Source organism: Anomaloglossus baeobatrachus, chromosome 3, assembly GCF_048569485.1.
Source record: "Anomaloglossus baeobatrachus isolate aAnoBae1 chromosome 3, aAnoBae1.hap1, whole genome shotgun sequence".
Taxonomy (NCBI): Eukaryota; Metazoa; Chordata; class Amphibia; order Anura; family Aromobatidae; genus Anomaloglossus; species Anomaloglossus baeobatrachus.
This window is the reverse complement of record NC_134355.1, coordinates 113,432,396-113,452,016: the sequence shown is the minus strand read 5'-3', so window position 1 is coordinate 113,452,016 and position 19,621 is coordinate 113,432,396. Positions and strand designations below refer to the sequence as shown.

The window sequence follows — 19,621 nt, the reverse complement described above, 5'->3', positions numbered from 1 at the left end:
TTTTTTTTTCTTTTTTTTCCCGAGTTGCCGAATACAGATCATTAGCCGGAATTCTCTGAGAATTCCGTGCCTGATTCCTGTACTCGGGAACTTGAGAAACCGCTCAGATCTGGTCTATTATAGTCCGGGTCCACCCATCACAGTTGTTATGTCATTGGGTCCAATTCATCAACGATGTTACTCAAAAATTCTAGTGTAAAAAGCATTGAAAAGTGCAAAATTTTGGTGCATTGCAAACACTGTCATATTCCCGGGGTTCACATCACGTTGTGATGTCAAGTGAACCCCGCGTCCAGTCTACACCAGCTTCTGTCTTTCCGCCTTTGGAAAAAACTATTAGTCAACAGGAAGTGAGCAATACAGTTGACACTCACTTCTTGTTGATCACTCGTTTGGTTCGAAGGCAGAAAGACAAAAGCCGATGTTGATTGGACACTGGGTTCACATGACATCACGTGTGAGCTTGAATGTGAACCTTGGCACCGCTGGAATGCTGCCGGTTAGGGAGGTTAGTGTAGGCTGTATAATTTTACCTCTTGGACAATCTCTTTAAAGGAAGTTTGAAAGGGGTTGACCTAGGCCCCTTTGTAGCGGTGAAGAGAAATGGTTAATCATATCAAGACATGTTGATAAATTGTATCATTTGAATGTTGTGGGAACAGTTTTGTCAAGGTTCTGTTCTGTTCCAGCATGACTTGTCACCAGTGCACAAAGCAAGGTCCATGGAGGGTTCGGTGTAGAAGAACTTGACCTCAACATCATTGAAAACATCATAACTGCTCTTCTTGATGAATGAGCAAAAATTCAAACAGACACCTCCAAAATCTTGTGAAATGATTTCCTAGAAGAGTAGAAGCTGTGTTAGCTGCAAAGTGAGGAGGCACAATTGGATAATAATTTCCGTGTATTTAGAATGGGATGCCATAAAAGCTCCTGTAGATGTAATATGTAAGCGTCCCAATAATTTTGTCTACCTAACGTTTGATAGATGTGGGTCCTGCCACTGTAACTCTCATCGATCTCAAAAACAGTGCCGTGACGCGCATCAGCATCAGTAGAGCTACGTCTGAGAATACAAGACTCACTCCAATAATTTGTATAGGACTTCCAAAAATTGCAGGTCATGTTAATAAAATCACCTTCTACTGGTTAATGTAAAAACAAAAAGAACTCAAGATTTTTTTTTATTTATTAAAAACAAAAAATGTTAAGAAAGAACAGAACCAACATATTTTTAAACACTTTTATAATAATAAAAAAAACTAATAAAATGTATACAATGTACGGTAATTTTCCGATTAAACATTTAATTTTCATGACAAAGTAATGTAACAAGCATGGTAGTGTATTATACTCTCCATCCATTATGTCAGTAGCCTGAGTGCCATCATAACCATTAAATACCGTGTTTTCCGAATCGAGATTTCAGATCTTTAATAATAAATAATGTTACTACTTAGCCTCTATTGTCATGAACTTGGTTTCATGTGAACCATACAAATTGTTGCTTTTCTTGTTGCGACATAATGATATACATGAACCGTATTCTTTCGACAAATTTTTTCATGTGTACGGATAAAACCTTTTGAAATGAGTAGATTGGGAAGGATTGCACATGGTTCAATAGTGTCAGACTCAGGGGTGATAATACAATGATCCAACTGAATGCAGTGCAGAAAGAGCGCTGAACAATCATGGAATGAATAATAGTCTTTCCTTGCCCTTAGTTATACAGTCTGTATAATGGTTAGGGATCGTCACTCAAGGTTTCATAGCTTTGTTTTATAACATTTACAGATACAATGTCTATTTATTATTTCCTTTCGTTGTTTGTCATAAAGAATGTATTATCCAGTTAATGTAGCTTGTTCCTTTTTTGTGTGTGTATTAAATCTTGTATTCTGTGCTCTTGTGTGAATTTAAAGTGAAAGACTACAAATTAAAAGGACCTTTTTTTTCTGTTTTTTTTTTTTTAAATAAAAAAAAAAAACAAATAAATTTGATAATCCTGAGTAGTGACCTGAATGTATTGTAAATCAGTGGTTTCCATCCTGTGGCCCCAAGCTGTTCAAAACTTCCGCTTCCAGAAATCCCAGACCATTGCGCCGACAACGTGAACAGAGTCTTTTCTTGTTCTTTAGGGTACGTGCCCACGATCAGGGTTTGCAACCTTTTGGACCCAGCGTATTTTCGCTGCCTCCAAAGCGTGGCATTGGACAGTATCGAGCAGAGTGGATGGGATTTATAGAAATATCTTGTGCCCACTCTTCTTTTAGATGCTCCATAAATGGTTTTGCAGCGCGGCTTTCCGAGCCACAGCATGTCAATTCATTCTTGCCGAGACACTTGTGTTCTGTGTGCGAGAACACCGAAAATCCGCTGCGCCCAGAACCCTTATTGTGGGCACGGAACGCTGCGTTCTCCCGCACAGGACACTAGTTCTTCTGTGGGAGGATGACACCGCATCTAGAACGCAGCGCTTCTTGATCGTGTGCACATTATAGTCCAAGCCGATTTCTAAAAATAAGTTCAGATAAATGTAAAGGTTATATTCGGATCTCAGTGATCAGATTATAGCAATACCATTCGTATTCAATTAGGTATTTTATAGTCAACAAATTCTAATACTATTTTTAGTTTCGAACACAAGTTTTATTAATGGGGTAGCTTTTTCTCCCCCCAATTCTCATTTAAACTGGACCCAACGAGACCTAGATCCAAATAAAAAGTAATGGGGTGGGGAACACAACACTAACATCACAGCTTCTATCCCTCACCAAGCTATGACTAATTGATTTTCAAATGGATACTAGCGAATCTTGATTGACTCATGAGATTATGATGGGGTTTCTCTTTCAAAATCTTCTTACTGATGAGTTTCTCATCTTGTGTTCTTCTTTTTATACACTTTTAATTATGTCAAGTTTTTTTTTATATATATTTCTATGCTTGTACTTTCATTTTCAAGCTCTTTCTTTTGCCCCAAACTCTAAAAGCTCTTTAACATAAACACAGCCTTATTAATGTCAAAGTAACCTCCACATATAAGACTATGGTCAAACTGATGGTACCAGGTGGTAACCAGTAGCCTGTTCTCCACACACTAATCAGTTACTCCTGTGCTGTTACACACTAGCTCCACAGTTTCTTCCCTGTTTTATGGCTTGCTCTCCCTATCTCTGTAGTTAAGCTGTGAACTGTGGCGTCATGTCGCTATCAAGATGCACCATTAAATGGCTGCTACATTTCTTGCTTCTGCTTTTATACAGGCTACATATAGTACAAGGTAGTTACTTCTGATTGAATTTGGTATATCGCGTGATGTGATACCTGCAAAGTATTATGAGAAGGCTTGCCTGGCCGCACCCAAGGTCATATGTTCCTTCTTCGATTCGCATTGAATTGAATTTTTACTTATCTCTTAATTGTACAGGGACACAACAAAATGAGTAATATCATGTAATTATATGTGGTTTGTCATTATGTATGTAATTACCTGGGAGTAAACAGTGAAAAATCTTGTTATTTAGGAGATATCTCAAAACAAAAATGGATCTAAAACTATGGCTCCAAACTCATTACAATCTTGATGAGGAGACATCCTGAATTCATGTGGGGTATGCCTTTATATGTGCCTCATTACAAATATTACTCAAATGACTGGAGTAAGACTTGTGGCTAAACACTAGAAGTCCCAGAGAGGGGTCATTTAACATTTCTACCTTTGGAACCCAGAGACGGGTCGAATGACCTAAAGGATTTTAGCTAACATCCTATAATCACCGTCTTTTGTTCTGTAATTAAGGCCATTACTGTCGTACCACAGGAGGTTGTTGTTTTCCAACCTCCTGTAGTGCGACAGTAATGGCCTTAATTACAGTTTGGACTAAGGGTCATTTGACCCTCTTTCGGGACTTCAGGGAGGAGCTCAAAATTTCTGGGACTTCTAGTGTTAAGGACCAGCACTGCTCATCATAAATTTGACTAGTGGGGGTTGCATGCCCCTGTTCTGCTCTAGCTCCATCCTCTTTGATGGAGATGTGCAAAAATGGCATCAGAACACCAGAAGTTGCAAAATACTAGCGCAGTGTAAATTTTGCAACTTTTCAAAGGTTTCGTTTTTTTTTACAGCATTCTGGTGTAAAAGCTTTGAAGTCTATGAATTTAAAAAGGGGTTTTCCAGGTTTGAGATACATGTTTTAATCTGTGACTTCTGATTGGTGAATCCTTACCGTGTGCATACAGAGTAGCCGAAGATAATCCATTCTACACATGCCCACCAGTATGCAGATTGTGCACTTGACCACCTGCTCGACCTTTCAATGGTGGTGAATCTTGACAGTGTTTGTATTGCACAATGTCAGGGTTTGTCAATCTGCGGTTATATTTGCAGAAATGTAGCTCAAGCCAGGAAAAACCCCTTTAAAAACAAAAACTCCCTGTGTAGATTAACATCCACATACTTAGCTAATGTATAAAGATCCCTCTGTATCTCTCAGTATGTGAGTAGCTTGCTTTCCAGTGACACGTGTAAAAAAAGGCCCTTGAGAGCCAATAATTTTGACTTCCTGTGTCGCAAATTAATGACCGATTTGCTTTTTCATCAATTGTAAATATTTGTCGTTGAAGACTGTTCCTGATTGCATCAAAACTTCAGTGGCGTGGGCCGTGATTTCATAGAATCATAGAATGGTAGAGGTGGAAGGGACCTCAAGGGCCATTGGGTCCAACCCACTGCGAGTGCAGGCTTTCCTAAATCATCCCATATATGTTTATCCAATTTCTGCTTGAAGATTTCCATTGATGGAGAGCTCACCACCTCCCGTGATTGCCTGTTCCACTCCCTGACTGCTCTCACTGTCAGAAAGTTTTTCGTAATATCTAGTCTTAATCTTCTTCCTTTTAGTTTCATCCCATTGTTTCTTGTTCTTCTTTGTGTTAATGAGAATAGGGTAGTTCACTCTGCACTGTGACTTCCTTTCAGATATTTGCAGACCGCTATTAAGTCTCCTCTCAGCCTTCTCTTTTTCAAACTAAACATCCCAACTTCTTTTAACCGATCTAAACATGACATGGTTTGCAGACCTTCTACCATCTTGGTTGCTATTATCTTCTTCTCCAATATATTGATGTCTTTCTTGAATTGGGGTGCCCAGAACTGTACACAGTATTCCAGGTGGGGTCTGACAAGGGCAGAGTATAGGGGAATAATTACCTCATTTTATCTAGATTCAAAGCTTGTCTTGATACATCCCAGAATTTTGCTGGTCTTTTTAGCTGCAGCTCCGCACTGTTGGCTCATGTTCAATTTGGGATCCACTATTATGCCCAAGTCCTTTTCCCCCTATGCTATCACCTAGTTCTATTCTTCCCATACTGTATATGCTTTTTACATTTCTTTTACCCAAATGTAGGACTTTGCATTTGTCCTTGTTAAAAACCATTCTGTTCTCCTCAGCCCATTGTTCGAATGTGTCTAGATCCTTTGGAATACGCTCTCTTTCCTCTCTAGAGTTTGCTACTCCTCCTTTATTAGTATCATCTGCAAATTTTATGAGTTTCCCAAAAATTCCGTTATACAGGTCATTTATAAAGATATTAAACAGCACTGGCCCCAGGACAGAGCTTTGCGGCACCCCGCTTTTAACTTTTCTCCAGGTTGATGTGTATCCATTTAGTATTACTCGTTGCGCCCGATCATTAAGCCAGTTGTAAATCCATCTAACTGATTTTTTGTCAAATCCATACTTGATAATTTTTTCATTGAGGATGTCATGTGATACTTTATCGAATGCCTTACTGAAGTCAAGATATACTATATCCACAGCATTCCACTGCTCCAACCATTCAGTGACTTTGTTGTAGAAGAAAATCAGGTTGTTCTGACAAGACTTATTGGTCATAAAGCTGTACTGGCTAGTGCTTGACTAGACCGTCCAAGGATTAGACATCATTGATATATAGATATTCTATTGTATGTTTTTTTCACAAAGGTGGAACTTTGTTAGGAAATTTGTCATTGTGTGAAGGGGTTTGTTACTTGGTTCAGATTTCTGAGTACACCGAAATGTTAATCTTCCTGAAAATATAGATCATAGAGTATTTAAGTGCAAAACCCTAAAAATCTTGACTGACAGAAGCTACATGAGATGGGAAAAAACAACAATTATTTTTTTTTTCAACTCCAAAAGACACTAAAATAAATCAGATTTTTAATTTAGATGGCTGATACATTATTATACAAACACAAGATAGAAATCTTATTTTTTAGTGAAACTGCTTGCTTTTTTTTTTATTACAGGAAAATCTCAACATCATTGCAGGAGCATCTGCTTGGCCATATAGCTTTCTTGAAAGAACGTGGGATTTTGAAAGGCGGTGTTCCAGCAGGTTTTTCTACCGTATTGATGCTGCATGATGAAATGAAATCTCAGCAGGTAGGAGATGCCTATTTTGATAATCAATGTGCCTTGTTTTTTTAACAAGTTGCAACACTTTTTGTGAGGAGAGAAGTCTTCCATGTTTAACTATTTTTTTCACAGCACGTTCTTGGATCACATTGGGAAAAATAAGATGAAATGTGACTGTTTCCAATAATATTGAGACATCTGCCTCTGTAAAGATTATGTCTATCCATCTCTATTTCTTTACCTATGAAAACAGGAAATGTATAATTCCCCGTCACTTACATGCATGCACCATCTGTGAAAAACGGGTACTAGTTATAGCAGTCTGCATTTGGCAATGTAGAGCAGTGCTTCTCAAATTGTGATCTGAATATTTATCTTGGCAACACAATCGACTCACCTTGTGCTTATTATAAAGTATTATTACTCACCTGTCCCAGTGCTGAGTGCTGCATTGCACCCATTCTCCTGCTGGTCCAGTCACTACTGCGCATTGGGTTGCCATGCAGCTTGACATTCTCCTATCACATCATCATTCCAGGTCACTCAAATATACACAGAAACAAAGACCTTAATTTTTGGAGACTTGTCCTGTAATTTTTGGAGACGAGTCCTATGGTGTGACAAAACTAAATTGAACTGTTTCTCCATAATGACCATCGTTACATTTGGAGGAAAAAGGGAGAAGCTTTGAAGCCTAAGAACACCATCCCAACAGTAAAACATGGCAGTATCATGTTGTGGGGTTATTTTGATGCAGGAGGGACTGGTGCACTTCACAAAATAGATGGCATCATGAGTAAAGACGATTATGTGGCAAAACTGAAGCAACATCTCAAGACATCAGCCAGGAACTTAACTTAAAGCTTAGGTGGAAATGGGTCTTCCGAATGGACAATGACCTGAATCATACTGCCAAAACTGGTTACAAAGTAGCTTAAGGATAACAAAGTCAATGTATTGGAGTGGCAATCACATAGATTGATCTCAATCCTATTGAAAATTTATGGGCAAAGCCGAAAAGGCCAATGCGAGCAAGGTGACCTACAAACATGGCTCTGAGGAGGAATGAGCCCTACCTTCCTACCAACTATTGTGAGAAGCTTGTGGAAGGAGATCCGAAACGCTTGACCCAAGTCATACAGTGTAAAGGCAATGGTGCCAAATATTAAAACTTTACTAAACTTTTGACTTTGCAGAAAGTAATAAAAATGCCTTAAAATATTCTCTCTCATTATTCTGGCATTTTGCAAATCTAAAAAATCTTGGTAATCCTAATTGACCTAAAATGGGATAGGTTTATTCTGATTTCATGTCTGATGGTGAGAAAAACATGCAAATGTGTCTTTTTAGATAGTGCATGTAAACTTCTGGTTTCAACTGTATATTAAGTGCATAGAATTTATAGTCTTATTAAATATAAAACATATGCATATGCCAGTGAACAAAGAAATACTCAATAATTGGCTTAAGCTCAATCACTATCGTCTTTTTCCAAAAATAAGCCATAGCAGGAATTTTCAGCATTTTCGGCATAAGGCTTAAATATAAGCCCTATCCCCAAAAATAAGCCCTAGTCGGGGTTCAATAATAAAGTGTTCATGCAGCTAAAAAAGTTAAAGAATACTGCAGGACACTTCATTATAGAAAGGAGACATGCCCAAAAGAGAGAATAAAGAAGACAGAAGACCCCACAATCATACTCACCAGACGCTGTACGGGAGTACCTGAGGTGGAACACACACCCACACACATCAGATCGAACAAACACACACATCAAATTACGCACACACACATCAGATCGCACACACTCACCAAATTCGGTGATACCGATCTGCTGAATCTGGCCATAAATGCGTTCCATCGCAGGTCATCGCACTCCACTGCACTGCATCCCATCTTCCCCTGCTGGCCAGAAGCAATCGGTATGTGGTGAGTGTGTGTGTGCGCGCGATCTGATGTTTGTGTGCGATCTGATGTGTGTGTATGAGTGTGTGCAATCTAATGTATGTGACTGTGTCAGCCAGAAGCAGGAGAGGACCACTGTGGAGCACACCTGCTGGGAGACCCTGCAAAGATCACAGAAGGACCTGGGAACCACGCAGACACCCTGGGTCTGGTAAGTATGATTCTCCTGGGAAGGAGGTCTGCCTTTTTTGGGGGGGTAGACTTTTCCCTAACTGTTTCCCCAAAAATAAGCCCTAGGATATTTTTCGGGGCAAAAATAATATAAGACAGTGTCTTATTTTCGGAGAAACACGGTATAACAAGATTAATAACTACCAAGACACATAAACACGAGTGAGCTAAAGTGCTGAAGGAGAAAAAATATGTGGCGAATACATTCAACATGAATTTAACTGGGGTAGCAGTGTAGATACGTGAATTTCTGCCCTCCATCACTCACAAACACTTCTCACTGCAAAAGTCTTAAAAATTCTCTATGACCTTGCTTGTTAGTGCACCTAAAGGATGTTACTAAAAGTGTGAGTTTTTCATTTTGAGAACATGCTGTCTTTATTTTTAGTTCTTCCCCTTTGTGATACTGCAGAGCTCTTAGCAGTGATGTGACTAAAACAGCATTAACTTCCATCCTGTTCTCAGTAGTGCTTCAAAAACATTGATAGTCCTTTAACAATGTCACTATGTTTGGATCCCATAGTGTACAATATTTGTCTTCCTTACCAGAACTTTGCAGATGCAATTTCCAAGCAGTATGCTGGAAGACTATTCAACTTCATCATCCTTTATTATTGTGCTATTCCTTACTTCCGTGACCAGAACCACCTAGAAGTAGATTAGATACATTGTCCTGTTGTGAATGTCAGTTATGCTTTAGCTGCTGTGAGGCTCCCGCTTGTGGCCAGGAATGGTTTGGACAGAGACCAGGTGTGCTGGAGCAATGGGCGTTCCCATTTCTAACTCTCTGCCTATTTAAACCTTGGTCTGCTAGCAGGCTGAGCCGGTTCTCATTTGTTCTTCAGTTTACCAGCCTTCTCATCTTGCTCCAGACCACATCTACCCCAGATAACTGCTTAGTTGTTTCTTATGTTGTTTTGTTCTTTTTGTTCTTATCTGGGTTTGTCATTTGCTGTGGTTATTGTCAGTTCATTAGCTTGCAGGAATCTTCCCTCTCTGTGCTTAGCTGGGAAGCTCCCTGCAGCTATGTTTGGAGTATTTGCTCCTATAAGTCCATGTGTTTATTGCTTCTTGAATTTGTAATTGTTTCTGCTTTCTGTTCATTGGTTTGACAAGAACGCCTGATATAGGACAGAGTTCAGATCGTGCGATCTGAGGACTTTTTGTACTATCAGGTATTTGGATTTTGGTAGGGTTTTTCTCTGGCCACCATCAGCCCCTTTCCTATTTTTTCCTATTTAGTCAATGGGGTCTCACCTTTGCTAATAGTATCATCCATCTGTGTATTGTGTTTTCCTATATCACCGTAGTCTTTGAATGTGGGGGGCTTGCTATACCTTTGCGGTCTATTTCTGAGGCAGAGAGTTATTCATCCTTTCTTCCTTTAGGATAGCTAGATCTCCGGCTGGGTTTGCGATGCATAGGATGTTAGTTCACACCTCAGCTACTTCTAGTGTTGATGGTTAGTAAGGGGATGGCGGCCAGATTAGTTGCCAATGCTTTTGTCACCTTTTTTGCCAATGATCTATTGTGATCTTCCATGGTTCCGGATCATAACTTTGTCCCTTGTTGAAATCAAAGCTATGTCTGCCTACATTTAATAGAATTTGGAAGGGGGCTTCATCTGGAAATCTACATCTTCTGCCAGGGCAGGGTTCTTCATGAAGAAGGCAAATCACTTAAACCAGTGTTTTTCAACTCCAGTCCACCAAGAGATCAGGTTTTCAGGATTTCCTTAACCCCATTACGACCGCGTTACGTTTTAAAACGGCACTAAAAATGGGTCCTTATTCCTTTCTGCCGTTTTAAAACGGCGGTCGGAAAAAAGGGTCTAGCGCCCCCCAGAGTCAGAAAATTTCCAGGGTCTCAGCTGCCGGGGGTAGCTGAGACCCTGGAGATCATGATTCGGGCCGGTTTTTCCGGTCCCCAGTCACGTGATGACCAGTATACACCGTATACCGATCATCAAGTTATAGTAAATGACAGCGCCGGTAAAAAATGATTTATCTCCCATCTGGCATGATCAAACATGCCAGATGGGAGATAAATCTTTTTCCCGGTTCCCTCCGGTCCCCTCGGTATCCCCAAAGTGCCCCCCCGACCCCCAACCCCCTCCCGAAAATCCAAGATGGCCGCGCGCATCGGCGAGCACAGCAGCGCGCCGGCCGCATTTACACTGTTCCTATGGTTTCTGTCGTATGTGCCATAACACATGCGACAGAAACCTTCTGCCTAGGCCCTGCCGGGTCCCCCCCTATCCCCCCCGGTGTTCCCCGGTGTCATACATACCTGTCGGAGCGCTGATCCCCCGCGGCCCCCTCCTCCGGCTCCTTCACAGCAGACGCCGGTCACATGTGCCGAGCAGCTGACAGCTTCCTGTGTTCAGGACGCTGGCTGCTGCTGCTGCTGCTCGGCACTGTGCAGCTGTGACCCAGGGAGGGTGGGTGCAGATTCTTTGCACCCACTCTCCTCAAATGGAGGGTCTGCCCTCCTAGAAAATGGGGGATACGTTCCCTGAACGTGTCCCCCATATTTTAGAAGGTCCAGAGTCGACGTGGGACGTCCAAATGGATTACAGTGGATTTTTTTTTTTTCTTTTCAATAAATTGGTCAATCAGGGAATGCTTTGGGGAGTGTTTTTTCAAATAAATTTTTTTTTGTTGTCAATTTTTTATTTTATTACTGTCAATTAGTTATGTCGGGTATCTGATAGACGCCGTGACATAACTAATTGCTGGGCTTGATGCCAGGTGACATTACACACCTGGTATCAACCCCATTTATTACCCCGTTAGCCAACGCACCAGGGCGCGGGATGAGCTGGGGCGAAGCGCCAGGATTGGCGCATCTAATGGATGTGCCACTTCTGGGGCGGCTGCGGCCTGCTATTTTTAGGCTGGGAAGAGTCCAATAACCATGGCTCTTCCCATCCTGAGAATACCAGACCCCAGCTGTCAGCTTCACCTTGGCTGGTGATCTAATTTGGGGGGACCCCACGTTTTTTGTTTTTTTTAATTATTTATTTATAAATAATTAAAAAAAAAAAAACAGCTTGGGGAGCCCTCCAAATTGATCACCAGACAAGATGAAGCTGTCAGCTGTGGTTTGCAGGCTACAGCTGTCTGCTTTACCCTAGCTGGCTATCAAAAATAGGGGGGACCCCACGTCATTTATTTTAATTCTTTTTTTTTTTTTGGGCTAAATACAAGGCTAGGCACTCTTTAGTGCCACATGAAAGTCACTGAAGGGCGCCAGCGTAGAATATGCAGGGGGGTGGGACGTTATATATGTTTGACATCTATCCATTCATCCATTGTAGCATTTTACGCTGTGTGCCCACAATCAGGGTTTGCAACGTTTTGGGCGCAGAGTGTTTTCCCTGCGTCCATAACGCTGCGTTGTGCAGTAGAAGCACAGTGGCAGGATTTTTAGAAATCCCATGCCCACTGTGCTTCTTTTCTCCGCAGCATAAACCGACCTGTGGTGCAGCTTCCCGAGCCTCAGCATGTCAATTTATGCTACGGAGATGAGTGTTCTTTGCAGGTAGAATAGAACTAAAGTCCACAGCAGCCTGAACCCAAATCGTGGGCATGGGCAGCTGCGTTCTCCCGTGGACAACACTCACATTTCTGCAGGAGGCTGACACTGGGTACTAGACGCCGTGTCGCTGGATCATGGCCACATAGCCTAAAGGCTACTTTACACGCTGCGATATCGGTCCCGATATCGCTAGCGTGGGTACCCGCCCCCATCTGTTGTGCGACACGGGCAAATCGCTGCCCGTGCCGCACAACATCGCGCAGACGCGTCACACATACTTACCTGCCCGGCGACGTCGCTGTGACCAGCGAACCGCCTCCTTTCTAAGGGGGCGGTCCGTGTGGCGTCACAGTGACGTCACTGAGCGGCCACCCAATAGAAGCGGAGGGGCGGAGATCAGTGGCCGGAACATCCCGCCCACCTCCTTCCTTCCTCATAGCGGCCGGGAGGCAGGTAAGGAGAGCTTCCTCGTTCCTGCGGCGTCACACATAGCGATGTGTGCTGCCGCAGGAGCGACGAACTACATCGTTACTGCTGCAGTAACGATAATCGAGAATGGACCCCCATGTCACCGATGAGCGATTTTGCACGTTTTTGCAACGATGCAAAATCGCTCATCGGTGTCACACGCAGCAACATCGCTAATGCGGCCGGATGTGCGTCACCAATTCCGTGACCCTAACGACTCCGCATTAGCGATGTCGCAGCGTGTAAAGCCCCCTTAACAGTGAGAAATTTGTTGCTACAGCAACATTTTTGTGAAGTACCTGTGGATTCAAAATGTTCACTATACTCCTGAATAAAATCCTTGAGGGGTCCAGTTTCCAAAATGAGGTCACTTGTGGGGGGTTTCTGATGTATAGGTACCCAAGGGGCCCTGCTAATGTGACATGGTGCGCGCAATTTACTTCAACTTTTCCAAAATTCAAATGGTGCTCCTTCCATTCCAAGCCCTCCCATTTATCCAAAACAAAGGTTTTTGGCCACATGTGGGGTATCCCTGCGCTCACAAGAAATTAGATAACAACCTATGGGGTACATGTTTTGTTGTTGCCTCTTGAAAAAGTGAAAAATGTGTCGCTAAATCAACATTTTTGTGAAAAAAATGAAAATTTCAATATGGCAACCTAAGCTTATCAAATTCTGTGAAGTATTCGTGGATTCAAAATGCTCAATATACACCTAGATTAAAGCCTTGAGGGGTCTTATTTCCAGAATGGGGTCACTTGTGGGGGACCTCCACTGCTTAGGCACCTCAGGGGCTCTCCTAATGCAACATGGCGTCCGCTATTGATTCCAGCCAATTTTGCAGTCAAATTGCACTCCTTCTCTTCTGAGCCCTGTAGTGTGCCCAAACAGTTGATTTCCACCACATACAAGATATCAACAAACTCAGGAGAAATTGCGCAATAAATTTCATGGTGATTTTTTTCCTGTTACCCTTGTGAAAAAAAAAGCTACCTGGTTGTAGTAACAATTTTGTGGTAAAATTTTATTTTTTTATTTTCATGGCTCAACGTTATAAACTTCTGTAAAGCACCTGGAGGTTCAGGGTACTCACCAAACATCTAGATAAATTCCTTGAGGGGCCTAGTTTCCAATATGGGGTCACTTGTGGTGTTTTTTTGCTGTTTACGTACCTTAGGGGTCCTCCAAATGCGACATGGTGCCCGCAATCTTTTTCAGCCAAATATCCTTTCCAAAATTCAAATATTGTTCCTTCCGTTCCAAGCCCTCCCATTTCTCCAAACAAAGGTTTCAGACCACAAGTGAGGTATCACCGCGCTCATAAAAAAGTGGGTAACAAACATTGGGGTCAAATTTTTGGAATTACCTCTTGAAAAAGTGAAAAAATTGATGCTAAAGCAACATTTTTGAGAAAAAAATGAAAATTTTCAATGTGACAACGTATTGTTATCAAAATCTGTGAAGTACCTGTGGATCCAAAATGCTCACTATACCCCTAGATAGAAGCCTTAAGGGGTCTAGTTTCCAAAATGGTGTCACTTGTGAGGGGTTTCTGCTGTTTAGGTACCTTAGCGGACATGTAAATGCAACATGGTGCCCGCAATCTATTTCAGCCAAATTTGCTTTCCAAAATTCAAATATTGCTCCTTCTGTTCCGAGCCCTCCCATTTGTCCAAACAAAGGTTTCTGACCACATGTGGGGTATCACCGCGCTCATAAGAAAGTGGGTAACAAGTTTTGGGTTCATTTTGTTGTGTTATTTCTTCTAAAAGTGAATAAATTTGGGGTAGAGCAACATTTTAGGTAAAATGTTTATTTTTTGCTTTTTTTCATTCCACTTTGCTTTAGTTCCTGTGAAGCACCTGAAGGGTTACTAAACTTCTTGATGTGGTTTTGAGTACTTTGAGGGGTGCTGTTTTGAGAATGGTGTCACTTTTAGGTATTTTCTGTCACCCAGGCCTCTCAAAGTCACTTCAAATGTGATGTGGTCCCTAAAAAAATGGTTTTGTGAATTTTGTTGAAAAAATGGGAAATTGCAGATGAACTTTGACCCCTTCTAACTTCCTAACCCCAAAACATTTTGTTTCAGAAATTGTGCTAATGTAAAGTAGACATGTGGGAAATGTTATTTATTAACTGTTTTGTGTGACATAACTCTCTGGGTTAAGGGCATAAAAATTAAAAGTTTGAAAATTGCAAAATTTTCAAAATTTTCATCACATTTCCGATTTTTTCACAAATAAAAGCAAAAAATATCGTTCTAAATTTATAACTATCATGAAGTACAATATGTCACGAAAAAACAATGTCAGAATCACCGGGATCCGTTGAAGCGTTCCAGAGTTATGACCTCATAAAGTGACACTGGTCAGAATTGCAAAAAATGGCCTGGGCATTAAGGACAAAACTGGCTTCGTCCTTAAGGGGTTAATATTGCACAGGTGATAGAATTATTCCCTGTGTAATAGTGAGGAAATCCTGAAAACCCATCACCTGTGCAATACTGTGGAAAACCTCAAATCATGATCTATTGGTGGGCCTTGAGGACTGGTGTTGAGAAGCACTGCCTTAGAACATGTATTACCTATCAGGGTTTAAACAAAATCACAATAAGGTTATGTTCACACACTGCGTTTTTTACCCGCGTTTTTAGCCCGTTTTTGCTGCAGAAATTTCTTGAGAAATTCTTATAACCTTTCTGCAGACATTTCCTAGCAAAACCTATGGCAAAAAAAATTAGCTATGCGCACACTGCGTTTTTTTTCTTAAGAAAATTCTTTCAGTAGATTTTCTTAAGAAAAAGAATGAGCATGTCATTTCTTTTCTGCAGCTAACTGCGATATTTCACTCCATTGACTCTAATGTAATCATGAAATAGCGCAGGAATAACGCAGGTAGCAAGTGATGTGCGTTATTCCTGTTTTATTCCTGCGTTATACCTGCGTTATTCCCGCGTTTTTTCGCATTTTCGGGACATAGTGTACATCTCTGCCCTGCGTTTTGCAAGGAAGTGATGTCACTAGGACAGGAAGACGAAGAAGAAGAGAAAAAAAAAAGCGTGGGCTTCGCTGTATTTTTACCGTCCAGCCGAGGTAAACACACAGCGGCGACCTGGTATTCTCAGGCTGGGGAGGGGAAGGGCCAGGGTTAATGCCCCCCCGCCCCCCACCTCCTCCCGCAGCCCAGAATATCAGCCCGCAGCTGCCTCGGGACTGTCGCATCCATTATGCGGCAGTCCCGGAGTGTTCCCGGCTCTTCCAGATGCTGTGATGCGGTGGCAATCCAGGTAATAAGGAGTTAACGGCAAGCAATAGCTGCCGCTAAGTCCAAGATTAGTAATGGCAGTGTCTATGACACGCCGTCACTAATCTGTAAGTGAAAGTAAAGAAACTCACACACACCAAAAAATCCTTTATTTTGAATAAAAGACAAAATGCCCTTGTTTCTCCACTGTATTAAACCCCCCGAAACACACAGCTCCGACGTAATCCACAGCGATGTCCCGCGGCGCTTCAAGCTCTGCTCCAGCTGCGTGTGACAGTTCTCCACGCAGCCTCGGTCAGCGAGTGCTGAATGCGGCTCCTGAGCGAGGTGCAGAGGTGACTCCAGGACATTTCTCACGGTAGTGATTACACTACCGGCCGCGAGAAGTGCAGCATGTGTGGGGGAAAACATCATAAATAAAGCTGGAATATCTATCCCTCTATTATCTATCTATCTATTATCTATCTTTCTATATTATCTATCTATCTATACCCCCTAAATATCTATCTATTATCTATCTATATCTATCTATTATCTATCTTTCTATATTATCTATCTATCTATGTATCCCTTTATTATCTATCTATCTATCTATCTATCTATTCCCCTAAATATCTATTATCTATCTATCTATCTATCTATCTATCTATCTATCTATCATCAATCTTTCTATCCCTCTATCTATCATCTATCTATCTATCTCTGTATTATCTATCTATCTATTTTTTTTTTCTTTCATTTTCAACGTGCTTTATTGCTGTAAAGGCATTAAAAAACGCAGGGACCAACCTGAAAAAAAAACGCTCCGAAAACGCATTGGAAACGCACCAAAAAGGCACCAAAAAGCACATGCGTTATTGGTGCGTTTTTAACGCAGGTGCGCTAATCCTTCTCTCTCAAGAAATTTCTTAGGAAAAATCATTTTTCTAGTGTGAACATAGCCTAAAAGTTTTCAACTTTTTGCCTCTTATCTCTGAACTCTTCGATGTGATCAACGCCGCTTATATCTTAACTGACCTTTTTCTTCATGAGGCTCACATTGTTATTATCTACACCAAAGAGGGAGATAAATGGAAAGCGGCAATCAATATTTCAGATGACAATTACCAATATCTGGTCATGCCATTTGGGCTTTGCTATGGTTTTCCTATGTTCCAATACTTCTTAAGGAAGAGCTTCTGAGATGTACTGAATCAATAGGTACTATGGAATCTGGACAATATTTTATTGCACTCATAAAATTTGTACTTTCATCGACAGCGCACTTGTTATATTTTCCACAGATTGCAGCAGGTTTATCTGTGTGCAAATCTAGAAAAATGCTTATTTGAATGTCAGGTGGTGCCAATTTAAGTAAAGGCGTATCAATACAGTGTGTCAACCCATATCCTGTCCACCGCCATTAACTTGAGAACGGCGGCAGCTGTAGGCATAGAAGTGGTGTCTACACTGGGTGCAGACTTAATAGGCAAGTTGTATTTTAGCAGATTTTTTTTATTATTGATCAACAACTATGTTCTCAATCATCCCAAAAGACTCATAAACATCAAAGCTTAATATTTTTGGAAGTTGGAGTGGGTTGATTTTTAGATTTGGCTATCTTAGGAGGATATCTGTTTGTGCAGGTAACTATTACTGTGCAGAATTATTAGGCAACTTAATAAAAACCAAATATATTCCCTTCTCACTTGTTTATTTTCACCAGGTAAACCAATATAACTGCACAAAATTTTGGAAATAAACATTTCTGACATGCAAAAACAAAACCCCAAGAAATTAGTGACCAATATAGCCACCTTTCTTTATGATGACACTCAACAGCCTACCATCCATAGATTCTCTCAGTTGCTTGATCTGTTTACGATCAACATTGCATGCAGCAGCCACCACAGCCTCCCAGACACTGTTCTGAGAGGTGTACTGTTTTCCGTCCCTGTAGATCTTACATTTTATGAGAGACCACAGGTTCTCTATGGGGTTCAGATCAGGTGAACAAGGGGGCCATGTCATTATTTTTTCATCTTTTAGACCTTTACTGGTCAGCCACGCTGTGGAGTAGTTGAATGCATGTGATGTAGCATTGTCCTGCATAAAAATCATATTTTTTTGAACGATACCTGTACCACTGCTTGAAGAAGTTGTCTTCCAGAAACTGGCAGTATGTCTGGGAGTTGAGCTTCACTCCATCCTCAACCCGAAAAGGTCCCACAAGTTCATCTTTGATGATACCAGCCCATACCAGTACCCCACCTTTACCTTCCTCGCGTCGGAGTGGAGCTCTTTGCCCTTTGATCAGCCTCTGGCCCATCCATCTGGCCCATCAAGAGTCACTCTCATTTCATCAGTCCATAAAACCTTTGAAAAATCATTCTTAAGATATTATTATGTTTCTTGTTCAAAGGTGGTGGTTTTTCAGCCTTCCTTACCTTGGCCATGTCCCTGAATATGGCACACCTTGTGCTTTTTGATACTCCAGTAACGTTGCAGCTCTGAAATATGGCCAAACTAGTGGCAAATGGCATCTTGGCAGCTTCACGCTTGATTTTCCTCAATTCATGGGCAGTTATTTTGCACCTTTTTTGCCCAACACGCTTCTTGCGACCCTGCTGGCTATTTGCCATGAAACGCTTCATTGTTCGGTATCACGCTTCAAAAGTTTGGCAATTTCAAGTCTGCTGTATCCCTCTGCAAGACATCTCACAATTTTGGACTTTTCAGAGCCCGTCAAATCTCCCTTTTGACCCATTTTGCCAAAGGAAAGGAAGTTGCCTAATAAGTATGCACCCCTTATATAAGGTGTTGATGTTATTACACCACACCTCTCCTCATTACAGAGATGCACATCACCTGATTTACCTAATTGGTAGTTGGCTCTCAAGCCTATACAGCTTGGTGTAGGACAACATGTATAAAAATATCATGTGATCAAAATACTCATTTGCCTAATAAATCTGCACACAGTGTAGGTATAGTAAAGTAGCCATGCGCTACACAATGAAACCACTTATAGCGCCACCTGGTGGAAAACAAACGGAATTTGCATTTTTATCTCAAAAATGGAACGAGATAGAGAAAAAAAGTGAGTTAAAATATTGTAGGGCATCATCAATTCAATACGAATAGACACCTTGCATACAGAAATGCTATATGAAACCCATGATCCCCCAAAACATTGAATGCTGGTCACGCATATGGCGCTCATTTAACTTTGATGCACAAAGTGGCCACCGTCAGCTGCAATGCACATCTGGACTCTGGACAGCATACTGTATCTTGCTGCACGTTGTGCAATATGGTAGATGACACGTTTGCACAAGTATCTGTGATTCGTCGTCGTAGGTCCTGCAATGTTGGTGGAGGGGTCGCATACACCTGCTGTTTGATGTGACTTCACAGAAAGAAGTCCAATGGGGTCAAGTCAGGTGAGCGTGGAGGCCACTCCCCGCAGCCACCATACCCAATGAATTGTAGGAAGATCTCCATGAGGTATTGCTTCACATCCACAGCCTTGTGAGTTTTACACGTTCTAATCATAGCATTTCTGTATGCAAGGTGTCGATTCGTATTGAATTGATGATGCCCTACAACTTTGTAATTCCCTTTATTTCTCTATCTCGTTCCGTTTTCAAGATAAAAATGCTAACACCGTTGTTTTCCACCAAGTGGCGCTGTAGGTGGTTTCATTGCATAGCGCATGGCTACTCTACTATACCTAGACACCACTTCTATGCCTATAGCTGCCGCCGTTCTCATGTTAATGGCAGTGGACAGGATATGGGTGGACACACTGTATATTGTGATAA

The 19,621-nt window shown here is 41.5% G+C and overlaps 1 protein-coding gene across 3 annotated transcripts in view; it reads left to right on the top strand.

The window, feature by feature from the left end:
• The window catches only part of KIZ (kizuna centrosomal protein), a 272,861-nt gene that overhangs the window by 107,027 nt on the left and 146,213 nt on the right, over positions 1-19,621 (top strand). For all 3 annotated transcript variants that reach the window (XM_075339381.1, XM_075339380.1, XM_075339382.1), the window contains one exon: positions 6,302-6,437. In XM_075339381.1, the coding sequence (XP_075195496.1) occupies positions 6,302-6,437 (136 nt within the window). The remainder of the gene's footprint in view (positions 1-6,301; positions 6,438-19,621) is intronic.